The 12931-nt window shown below is 39.0% G+C and overlaps 1 protein-coding gene across 5 annotated transcripts in view; it reads right to left on the reverse strand.

Moving 5' to 3' along the window:
* PRKCZ (protein kinase C zeta) overlaps window positions 1-12931 on the reverse strand; it is a 41097-nt gene that overhangs the window by 6573 nt on the left and 21593 nt on the right. For all 5 annotated transcript variants that reach the window (XM_042032010.1, XM_042032009.1, XM_042032011.1 and 2 more), the window contains 9 exons: window positions 11519-11650; window positions 10289-10370; window positions 10034-10086; window positions 7883-8071; window positions 5360-5457; window positions 2286-2372; window positions 1527-1662; window positions 970-1057; window positions 398-517 (listed from right to left, as the gene is read on the reverse strand). In XM_042032010.1, the coding sequence (XP_041887944.1) occupies window positions 398-517; window positions 970-1057; window positions 1527-1662; window positions 2286-2372; window positions 5360-5457; window positions 7883-8071; window positions 10034-10086; window positions 10289-10370; window positions 11519-11650 (985 nt within the window). The remainder of the gene's footprint in view (window positions 1-397; window positions 518-969; window positions 1058-1526; window positions 1663-2285; window positions 2373-5359; window positions 5458-7882; window positions 8072-10033; window positions 10087-10288; window positions 10371-11518; window positions 11651-12931) is intronic.

The following is a 12931-nucleotide window of genomic DNA, read 5'->3' on the forward strand; positions in this document are numbered from 1 at the left end:
AATTATTTAAAATCATGCAAACAAAAGGAGCTACAGGAATTCAAGGCAATGTTCTATTGACATTGCAAGATTTCCTAAGGGACACGCTATCTTCGTTACCTTTTGCTATTATGTGTTGTGTAAACAGGAGATAAAACTTTCAGTCCTCAGTATATGGCAAAGTGTGATTTTAAACAGAAATTGATTTAATATTAGGGCCTTCAACAAGAGCATGACAGATTCTGTTACAGAAACTGCTTTAAAGAACTTTTGCCTGTTATGGAGTCGGCAGCTTCACAATTGCCCAATTACAGCAGCTGTGGGGGTAACACTGGGAAAGGAAACCCTAACTCTGCTATGCAAGCTGTCCATTTTGATTGTATTCCCCCAAAACAACCCAAACCCCAAAGGGCTGTACCTTGGAAGAGGTAATCTTCAGTGTTCATGTCTGGATTGTCAGTGATGATGTCGAACGGGGACCTTCCTGCCATCATCTCGAACATCAGCACCCCCAGCGCCCACCAGTCCACACTGAACCCTGCAAATGGGCACACAGAGGTTTCTCAGCCAGGACTCCTTGGATTTTCGTGTTCTCCCTCACACAGATCAAGACTGATGGCCTGGTTTTAGTACTGAAATCACTGACATGATTTACACCATCACTGGATGGGTGTGAGTTTTCTCAACTGGGATGACAAACGTAGGGGAGCTCAGAGGTGTCTGCAGGCAGCAAAGCTGCAGTGACAATGTTTTCCTATAGTGTCATTTAATAAATACTTTTCAGGCCAAGTATGATTTAAAAGAAGCTGAAATGAGTGACTGGAAGAGGAAAAAAAAACCTTATTTCAGGAAAAAATTAACCTGTACAATATGCACTCAATTAATTCTTAATATATAATAACACAAATGTGTAAGTCAAAAAATTAATTGTATTTGAACCAAGCAACTTCTATATTTATTATAACTATAGATTATTTAGTTATGACTTACCATATTCTTCTCCTCTGAGGATCTCTGGTGCAATATAATTTGGTGTCCCACAGAAAGTGCTTGTAGTGTCACCTGGGCCCAAACCTTCCTACATGCAGAAACCATTTCATAAATTAAAAGCTGACCTCCTTTTCTGAGAACTTTCTTTAACTAGACTTAAAACTCCAAGTTACTCAGGGAGTCTAAAGAGCTTCCTTTCACAAAATAAATACTCATAGTGCTCAAAACTGGCCTATGACTTCACCGCTCCTCTTCAGCAAAGTTGATTAAAACTGAGTTACAACACGTATGTAACAATATTTTACTTACTAATTACAGATACATTTTTTTAAAAAAAATCAGTTAAACAATTTGGAAGTATTCTTCAAACAGATGTTGGGGAAAAAATAGCTTCTATTACAATTCAGTTCCAAATGTGGTTCTATTCGACAATTTTTTCAGAATAAACTTCCTATTCCACAACCAAATTCTGGGCTCAGCAACACCAGTGTTAAGATGAAGAGAAATTTTCTTAGTGTTCTCTAAGAGTGACAGAAGAAAGGTCAGGAAAATCCTACCTTGCACATGCCATAATCTGTTAACTTGATATGACCCTCTGCATCTAAGAGAACATTGTCCAGTTTTAAATCTCTGTAGATGATGCCTCTTTCATGTAGGAAGTTTAGAGCAATACAAATTTCAGCAGCATAAAACCTGAAATGAAGAAGGAGAAAGTTCATATTAGCATTAAGTTGGTACAAGAGCTGGTGCAACTTAAATATCTGTTCTTAAAACATCACCTTACTACCAACTTTCACGTATCAATAGTATAACAAAACCAAGCTACATTTATAAGAGATCAGTGTCCTTATGAATAAGACCATTCCCTAAATAACAATGAGATTTTTTTTCATTCTACTTATTAAGAAAGTGTTTATTCTTTATTCTACAGATATTTTTCTGAAAATTCCACATATGAGATGGAAGATCTTTGTTTTCAGCTTATAAAGAGTGACAGTGAGCCTTTGTGTAGTGTAGAGCCATGCATGGATTTTTAACCTTCTCCCTATATTATTTCAACATCAGACCAAATTAGGTAGAATAGTTCCACGTTCTATCAACAGATCAAGGAGGCATCACCTAAATATGAAGCAATAAAGAGGAGTAAATTGGAATAACTGCTACTACTGATGAACTGCTTGCTCTTTAAAAATATTCACATCCTTCAAAAGATAAAGTTTACATTTCCTCCCAGGCCTGGACATTCTAAACTTAAGAATACAAGTCCATTAAAGCACCAGAACAGAAGCAAACACGTGCTCAGTGTCAGGAAATACCTTGCATGTTCCTCAGGAAGTTTTCTCTGCCGTTGCATATGGAACATAAGGTCTCCCCCATTCACATACTCTATGACAAGGAACAATCTGAAATTATAGAACACAATTAATGCATCCCAAGGAAACACTCCAGAAAAGCTGTTTTTATTCTTCCCATCTGAGCCATTTTCACTTCCACTCTTGATTTAGACTTCTAGGTTTCTTATAGTTACAGAAGCTACTTAAGAGGGAAAAAGAGAGAGCACTTATTTGATGCATATTATGTAGGAACACACCCTTTATTTAAATACTATCACCTGTCTCTGTATAAATTAATTAAATGAATTAATTATAAGTTATCATTATACGAATTACAAGTGTGACACTGTACACAACACAGTCACCAGATGGACGCTCTGGGCTCATTTGTTTCTCTGGAGAATGAGTGTTTGAAACAGTCCGCTCAAAACAAGGGAAAAGACAGCAGGGGACAGAAATCCAGGTGGAATCAGCCAGATAGGAAGATTTCTATTACAGTCTGCAGAAAAGCTTCCATCCTTGGGAAAATATGATCCAGGCAAAGCTGCCAAGGTCAGAGAGAGCTCGGGACAGAAACATGCTGAGGGAGAGCTTCTGGGAGAGGTTGGGCTGACCCAGGGAGCAGCATTTCCTTGTACACCTCATTCCCCATGAGCTGCAAACTCCTTTCCACACATCCACACACTGGAAAACATTCCATTTGGAGAACACATGCTCCAGTCTCTCAGATCACTCTAGAGTGGTGATGTTTTTGTTCCTTCGAAAAGGATTCTTCATTTGAAACACTTATAAAGTGTTAAAACTTAAACCAATAAAAACTATTGGACAAAATCCAGCTGGCAGGTCTCTCAGTGGCCTCCCCACAAGAAGATAAATGCTAAGCTGAAATTAAATAAGCAATAAACAAAATACGTAACAATGCCATGAGTATTTTATCACAGCATTCCTGATGTTTTTTGCTTCCAGCTTTCCTATCCTGTTTTGAAGTCCCCAATGTTTTATCACCATTCAGAACCTGCAATTTCAAATTCCTTGTCAAGTCATATTCAAGTGTGTCAGTAGTGGCAGGACTTGCTGGGTTTGGAAGGATTTGCTCAAACACCAGAAGTTTTGCAGTATGGAGGTTTCAGGTTGTTGCCATCCTTGGAAGACACTTATCTGCCAATTCTGGGCAAGTCCAAGGCACATATTTTATTATAATAATGAAAAAGCATCATTAGTATCTGAAACAATGTAAACAGCTACATACAGCATCAATTCACCTCACATTTAGGTACACATTTATGTTAAACATTTATTTGAAACTATATTCAAGAGAAAGAAGGTTTTTTGCAACTTTCCCCCCATTAGTACCCTTGTCACAACCTGTTCTCCTATTACGACTCATTTTCTTTGGGCCACTTAACACAATCTGATGTTGATGAATTTATTCACTCAAAATCAGTTTTGTGCTTTTCCCGCTTGAGGCAATGAGGTCACAATTATCATTTTATAACATTACAGCTATAATCAAATTGTGAATTCATGACTTTATGGTTATATCCATGGCAAATGGCTGAAGTTACCAAGGAAAAACTAGAGTTTCACTGCAAGAAGCAGCTGGGCTGGAAAAGCAGGACTCATAAAGATACATCAGGAATACAGAAAGCTTTGATTATGTTCAGCAGGGGGATTTTTTTCCTGTTTCTGCTCCTCAGCTCCATCAGTGTAGCTGCCAAAGAGGAATGCACAGGATCCTGCTGCTGACTCAACCTTTTCCTGGGTTTCAATACTCACAAGAAACCTCATTCTCAATCCCTCACCCTGCCTGACCACTTGAATTTTTATATCAGTATATCAGGTGTTCAATTCTACTTTGCGTTTGGTGAGAAAGTGTTTGGGAATGTTGGTTTAACTAAAGAGCCTTTCCCAATAGTTTGTCAGTTGTCTAAAGGTTTATTTATTTTCTTCTGACAAGTTTCTTTTGGTCAAATCCTCACTCAGTGGCCTTTGGAGATCATTCTTTCTTTCTTCCTTCCTGCTTCCAAACACTCCTTGGTCCATGTACCTCCAGAATACTGATACAGCTTCTTTACTTCCTCCATCTCTGTTTTTCCTGCTAGGAAGATTTCCTCTGGCTCTAACCATTAGGGAGGTGAAAGTTTGGGGACTGAAGAAAAGGTACAGTGCATGGCTTTGTGTTTTAAAAATTGGCAATACATATTGCAACAAGCAGGTGATTATTCTTACGGATAAATGACTGGATAATCCATGAAAAGTTTTTCAAAACTTTGCACTCTACACTGCAGGTAAATTCGATAGAATGACAATTTTCTGATTATGACACATAAAGCATGAGGCATTATAAAGTGTAACAGCAAACAGGTGCCTGTAAAAACAAAAAATCCCAAACCACATCCCAATTCCCCAGTGACATACTCAAGCATGGACATGAAAGTCCTTGTTTTCTTCATATTCCAATTGCAAAATAATCAGCAAATAATCCAGTTTGGATTGTGCAAACAAGGACAAAGAATTAGTATTTTCAGTAGTAAAGAGTTAAATAAGCACTTTCTCAAAATCCCACACTGCTTTGGTATGTGTTAAAGGCTTTTGAGCCTCCTAGGTAACAATACCAATATGCAGGTAGGGTTTAATATTATCATTAAAAGGTTATTACTGGGCAGCCCAATTCTCAGGCTCTTTAGGAACAATGAACTACTGAGAACTGATCTGGCCTCCTCAGCAGAAGGTGCTGTAAACTGTTAGGAAGCTCTGTGTTACCCATTTCACAGGGCTGTGCTCAGGAAGACAGGACAGCTCCTCCTCTTCCTATTTCGCCCTCTCCCTTCAGGTCTGACCCAGACCACCACACTTTTCTCCACACCCCTGCCTGAGCTACCCCCCTAGAACTGACTGTGTTGCAGCAGTGAATCCCTGACAATGCTAATGCTTCCTTCCAAAAATTCCTGGCTGTGTGATGACAGTGGTTACATTTGCTTTAGGAGAACCAGCTTAGCACAATGATCAAGATTAAAAACAACAACAAAAAAAAAAGAATTTCAGATCTTTCTTACCGACTTGTTGTTTGAAAGCATGAATGTAAACCAACTAGGAATGGGTTACTGGATGCCTGTTCAAACACATGTTTCTCTGTCTGTACCCAATCAATATCCTGAAATAGAGTAATTGAACAATCAGAACTCCTGCTGGATAAGCACTGTGGGTATTCCCAGAAAAAAATCTGTGAACATCACAGTGCTGCCTTACACACTGTCATTGTTACATTGTTCTTCAGAAAGGCAAAGACCCTTCAAAATCTAGAGGAAATTATAAAACACTGTAATTCAGTTATATGTTCAGAAGTTACTTAACCGTTTAAGAAAGGCCTGCACAAAATCTAAGCCATTGTAAATAACATCTATCTGCAATATTTGATAAACTGCTCACACTGCTGCATGGAAATAAATTCAGTTCTTAGATAAATGATCCCAAAGCTGCTGAAGCAGCTCATGCCAGTAAAACAAGCAATGTGAATCTCCAGCTTTTAAAAGGTTCAAGTGAACTGAACTTCATCTCTTCATCTGAAATTCAAATTTAATTCAATGAAACTACCAAAACCTGCTTAGTTGGTCCAGGCAAAATCATTAAAAGCATCACAGATACCTTTAATCCTTCAACAGGGAGAAGTCCTGAAAACCCAGTGCAAAACCATCATAAAAACCTACCAAAGTTTGCATGATACAGGCACAGTGCTGCAAAATTCAGAGCTGTTGTTAAACAAATCCTTTAAGCTTTACTTCACATAACCATGCTCAATTTAAACCTCACAGACAGCTGGGTTTAGCAGCAGATACTCACCCTTCATGCAATGCACTGATCAAGTGCCATCCTGCAAACACTCTGGACCCTGCCAATACACCAGAATTGTAATTGTTCTAAAAATTCTCCATTTGCCACAGATACTCTCAGCTTCCCAACCAATCTGGAGACAAATACAGAGACTGAGAAACCAGGCCTTCCTGTCAGGGATGGATGGTGACACTGAGGAAACCAAGTCTCAGAGGAAACCAAGAACTGTCACCATCAAATTAAATAAATCTGCTAGGTTTTGTGTGTGGACATTCATGAAGATACAGCACCTTGAAGGGTAAACTTGACTCCAGACACGAGCCAAAAATCCAGTTTTCAATAAAGTAATAAATATGTCCACTGCTTCTTGGTTTAACTGAATGAGCTTCTCTTTAAGAGTCTTTAAATTAACCCCTCATCAGTGCACTTGTGTACTTGTGCATTAGGATTATACCAGCACTCCACTTAACAAACCTAACCTTAGCAAAACTGAACAGAAGCCCAGGTATTTGATTTCCCTCCATCTCACTTCTCTCCGCTACCAGCCATTCCCTGGAAAGCACCAGCTAATTTAAACATGCTGATACTTGCTATGTAATTGATTTTCTTTCTTTGTGGAACACTTCTAAGGTGAAATTTCCATTACTTGCAATATCTCATGCACTCACAGAATTCAGTGAATTTCCTATCAGTTTCCAGAATTTCATTATACAGCCTATCTTAGAGAAAAGAAAAACCAATTAGCTCTATCTTCTGTGTAATTATGAGAGCCACAATTCCAGAAAGCCTTTCCTCATCTACCTCTGGTTCTCAAACAGCTGCACAACTCATTAAACAGGACTTGGCTTTAGCTCCCACCTTCTTGGAAAAACACATGTTAAAAAGGAAACAGTAAATAAACCACACAACAGCCTAATGCTGATTCATAAAAAGAAACATCAAATAAATGAGAAAGCCAAAGTATTTTAGGAGAACTAAGCCCAGCCTCTGGAATAGTGACAAAGATGACAGCCAGAGCAACTGATTGAAACTACCAACACAAAGAGCACTTAAAATAGTGTTCTGGTAGTTTTTGCCCAAAACATTCTACTTTCAAAAATGTGTATTATAGGAAAAAGATGAAGGGTTTGGGGTTTTTTTTTTTTCCCCTTTTGCATTTTTTCCCCAAACTGGTGCATTTCAGGTCTTGTATCAAAAAAAAAAAAAATCTAAAGGCTTTTGAAAATAATGGAGACATGCAGCAGATTTCTGTGGCAGACAAAAACCACAGGGATCTCAAATGGCAGTAGCATAATTTTTGAACTCATGGAAAAAATATTCCAGAATACTGAGTCACTTGCACATAGGCTCTACCAACATGAGTTTAAGAACAAAATTTCAGCTCCTTTTCTGATACACAGACAATGCTTTTGCTTTGGAAAACATATTTGCTTTCTTTCAAAATTAAGTGCACGAATTCCACCCCATTTATCTCATCACTTACAGATTAGCACATCCAGGTTGGAATGTTTAATACATGATTTCTACCAAGACTATTAGTAATTGTTATTAAAATAAGAGACATTTCTCTCAGATTTCACCCTGGTGCTTCATGCAGAGTTGATGACAAATAAGTTCTAAAGTCAGAAAAACAACTCTGCCAGAGAAGTTGTCTGAAACATGAGCTTTGTGCTTAGTTGAATGGTTTTTGTTAAAGCATACTAAGTTTTTATAATATGTAACAGAATGCAATTAACACAGACTTTTACCTCATCATCATGGACCAGTTCTTTTTTCACGACTTTCATAGCATAAATCTGATCATTCTTTTTTAACCGAACTAGAAGAACTTTGGCATAACTTCCACGGCCGATAACTCGGATTAAATCAAAGTCCTGGAGTCCAAGCCCCTGAGAAATCTTAATTCCATCCATTCCATCAATGACTGGTTTGAGATCCTGTATAAAAAGAAACAGATGCTAGAAACTGAAGACATTTCCATAGCAAGCAACTATTAAAGCAGAGAGATCTTTAAGCACTGGACAGAATTTGCTGACTTTGCTTGGCACTGGCACCCAGGGCTGGATGCTGAGTGGAATACATTTGTTTAGAAATATTTGGTTTCCATTGGGTTTGCTCTTACTAAAAGTTACTGGTTTTTTTCAAGGCAGTAGTTCATCCAACTAATCGTTTTCATACTCCCTGCAGGGAAGCAGAAGGCAGTGTCTTGAGAAATGAGGTTTGATCCAAATTCTTGAACTTCAAGCCATGTACACTGTATCCCTTGTACAAAGCGAGGAGCATCTTTCATATTCTGACAGATGCTGCAGCACAAATTAATAAAGAATATCTAAATATAAGATGAATAAGGAGACACACATTTGCTAATGAATATACCTGTCTTGGTTTCAGTTTAGGCAACAACTGTCTGTGCTCAGCTCACTATAGTTTTAATGATAATGAAGATTTCTAACAGGTTCCTGGGAACATACAGAAGCAGATCTCAATTTCTCAAGTCTGAGAATTTGCAGGAAATATTCCACTATGAGGAATGTTATTTTTAAAATCATTATTTAAAAAAAAAAATTATAATCTTGACCATTAGCTAGAATTAGATGTGAAAACATGGGACTGAAGATGGAGCAGCTGAACTAGACAGATGCAGCAGGTACTTGGACTTCCACGTTTTACCAATATATCCAAGGCTTTGACACACTTCTGTGGCCTATTTTTATCTGACCTCACACTACTGTACTTGCAGACAGATCAGCATTCTGCAGAACTGTGGAAAGTGTTTATATAAAGAATCTTGATCTAGGATTGACTGCTATTAGAAGAGATTGCTCTGAGCTTAAAGATTCTAGACAAAGCTCCCAGAACACCAATTCCTTTCTGTAGGATACCTTAAATTATTTCAGTATAGCTCAAAGGCAAGGTGGGACAATCAGAGCAGCATAATTCAGGACAGTTGAGCAAACAGCACCTACCAAATTTAAACACAAACCTGAGCACTAAACACAGCGGAAGTGAGCAATTAAAATTCTCTGATGTGCTTATAATTTATACCCTTCCCTTTCTGAATTTGAGATAAAAATCTGTAGATACATGACTGAAAATAAGGCAGTCACCCACAAGCAGGAGCTACTCAAGTGTGAAAGGAATGGTAGTGACAAGCATTGTAGTGGAGGCAAAGGAAAAAGGTGCAGCCTTGCTCAGAGGGGAATATCAGACCAACTACCAGTGCTCTGCAGAGTGCATCCTATTTATTTTAAACATGCCAGAAGCATTTTTAAAAGAAATGTCTTTAAGCCCTTTAGAATTGAAGCATATTCAGATTTTTCAGACTGCTTTAAGGGAATAACATTGTTGATGTGCAGAGATTGAGTCAGATGTTCCACAAAAGACCTGAAAAAAGAGTTTAAGTGCATGTTATTCTACTTGTATTTCCACAGGAGCTGTCTATAAATGATTAGGTATTATTTATATGAACCCTCTCTGAGAGCTGGGTAGTGAATGGATTACCAGACTGAACCAAGTTCCACAGCAGTAGCCTGAGGGTGACAAAGGGTGAGCATCCATTAGGGACAGCAGACAAGGCAGTGGCAAAGCCACCATTTGTTGCAAGGACCATAAAAGTCAAACCCTCTGCTAAATCACTGTTATTCCAACAAATGGAAAGGAGAAAACAAAAATGTTAAAAGGTATCCTGGATCATGAGCAGAATGACAACAGCTGAACACAGAAGAAATATAAAAAAAAATCCAATAAAAATGCTTAAAAAAACATTATCAATGTCCAGAAAAAAACCACAGACTTTTGAAAAGGGCAGTAGAAAGCCCAGAAGAAATAATCAGCTATTTTACATAAATAATCAGTTATTGTACATAAATATGAATTGTAAAAATATTTTTTAAACATACCTCAGAGTCGTCTTTAATGGTGTCATGTTTCCGGTTTGAAGGAATGTAGGGAACTAGAAAAGAAATCAAAGTAGTGTGGTTATAAAGGCCTTCATTGGAAATAATTTTAAAAATCAATAAACAGAAAGATATTTATGGTGGTTTATGGCCAGTTTGCTTCAACTATTACTGGACGGTTGACCAAATTTTTCTATTTTTATAAACAGGAAGAGGAAAAAACGAGGGAAAGAGAGATTCCAAAGTAACAATACTCACTTCCATCAGTGTCTTCTGAAGGGAGATCAGCCTCGTCGTTTTTGTCATCTAAGCGAGGTTCCTGGGAAGGCATGACCGAATCCTGGCAAACACACAGGTCACACAAACAAACCACACTGGGTATACAGCCCCCTCTGAGCACCCTGCCCTAAACTACAGCTCCATGAGAACCTCACATCTTTCAGAGTGAAAACTGGATTTTGCAGACAGTGTGTACAAATATTAACATTTTGTAATGCATGATAAAACCGGCCTACCAAAAACTAAATGCTACATCAGCCATTCTCTGCAGCTACAACAGATGCTTGGCTGTCTTCTAAAAGTAAGAGTGGTGTATTTTACAGCAAAGTTCAAACTTTTATTCTGTTTAAAGACCTCTGAGTGTTCCACATGGAACTACAACAAAGTAAACACTTCAGCATGATATTACACACTCCCTTCAGAGCACTGGCATATTCTTTTCCTGCTTAATAAAACCACAAATTGCTGCTCATTATGCAAGGGTAGTGCATAAATTAGTTTAGATCACAATACCAGATATTTTATATTGCATTTGGACACTGGTCTCATCCCCAAGACATGTAGGACTATTCCAGGAAGTACAGCAACATGCAGAAATTAATTGCCAAAGAATTGGTAATGTCAAGGCAAGTCCCATGCAGTATCACTGAAGAAAAATACTGGTTTAAGTTTTGAGTCAGATCAAACATGATACAACCACCACTGAAATACTGGGGATGAATATTGGAAAGGACTAAAATTCAGATACCCAGAAGTTTGAATGTTTTGATTTTTAAAGCCTAGGAAGGACACCAGCATTGGCACTGGGATGAGGGTCATGGAGAGGAAGAGAGCAGTACTGGAGAAACTGAGATGACAGGAACAGGAAAGCAATAAGCCTTTCTAAAAAGAGCAGTGCAGAAATCACATCAGTGCCTTAGTTCTTAAAACATTCCCACTGGCTAAAAGGAGTAACTTCTGAGATTGTCAGTGTCTAATGGAGAAGTCAAATTCAAGCTTGAGCACACTGAAGTCACATCACAAGCTTTCTTTTCTCATTTGTCTCCGCTCCCAATCCAAAGGCTTGTCCTCCACAGAAACAGAAACCCAGATGCTCCCAAGTGTTCCAAATCCACAGCCACGCACACATTTCGTTACTTAGGACACATCTACCAAGAGCAGCACAGGCCCAAGTGGCACCGCTCAGCCCTGGCCAGAATGCACACTTACCATATGCCTTTTGCAGGTCAGTGGGACAAGGATGTGACAGCGTTTATGGACCAACAGCTTGCAGTTGATACACTTGTAGCCTTGCCTTGCGAGCCCCCATATCCTTTCACTGCACTGGCCACAGTACGCTCTCTGCAAGCCACAATGCACATTAATCAGTCCCACGATCATTCCCTGCTGGAAGTGAGCAGTTCTCTAGCAGCAAGAGCCCATCCTAGCCACCTAACAGATGTTCAGTAATAATTTTAGAATATCCAGAATTATAATAATAGCTGAAGGTTACACTTCACACCCAGAATTCCGCTAAATGTAGCCCTGTTTAATGAATGTTAGGAAAACAAATACCTCAAGCATATGGGATCCATTACAGTGTGACATTAGCAAATCATTTTTAGAGAATAAGTCTATTTAGAAACTCAGGTTTTGACAGAGGTCACCCAAACAAAACTGCCAGAAGTTTGTACTACACAATTACGTATAAAAAGCACCCAAAGTGACTCTACTGGAGAACACTGGCACAAAATGTTAAGCAGACAACGTATAAAAAGTGTTCTGTATCTGCACCTATACATTTTAACAATGGTAGAAACCTTGCATAATTAAAATGCATCTATCACATCTGATATCAAACCCCTGTGTTGCACTGAACATCAAAAATCTATGGTGTTTTCACACATGTAACAAAAGAGCATGTAAATGAGTTAAACCAAAATGAGGGTAAATGAGGAAGCCAGACATCCTGCTGCTGACTTTAACAGGAGAGGCTTTTAAATAATGTTCCAGTGTATGTTGCTATGGTCACTTTATCCACTCTACCCAAAGTGCCAAACAATCTGAGATTCTTACACACCAAAAAGTCACCCAGGCCCAGTGAACCCTCCTCACACTGTACAGGCTGCAATATAAAACTCACTCATTATTCCCTGGCTGCCAACATTCTCCAGTAATTCCTGTAGCAGGCTGAGGTATTGCCCATCATCCTGCAGGCTGCAAGGAGCCCTGCTGCTCTCACCCCAGCTCAGACAGAACTCCCAAAGCCACTGTCCCAAAGCCACAGTGCCAGTCTGTTCCTCCCAGGCACTGCCCATTACACTGCGGTCCCTCAGATGCCCACACTGGTGAGTCACACACGCTCCTGGCCAACGGTGTTCAGCTCCTAAAAATCCCTGCCAGGAGTGCTGGAATAGTTAAAAACTAGTGACCAAAGAATGGAGCATTTCTTCACAAAAGCATTTTTATACTGCTCCTGTTGTATTCTGGTAGTTGTAGACAAGACTTAATGCCATCCCTGCGTCATCTGTGCAGCCAGTCCTCCTTGATCAGGAGGAACCCAAACTGCACTGCCCAGAGGAAAGAAAAACAACCCAAAAACTGCCTGATGAGAGGAAGCCTGGGACATCTATTGCCACCTCT

Source organism: Corvus kubaryi, unplaced genomic scaffold (assembly GCF_017639235.1).
Source record: "Corvus kubaryi isolate FWS band 111438036 unplaced genomic scaffold, C.kubaryi_AGA036_p1.0 37352, whole genome shotgun sequence".
NCBI classification, from domain to species: Eukaryota; Metazoa; Chordata; class Aves; order Passeriformes; family Corvidae; genus Corvus; species Corvus kubaryi.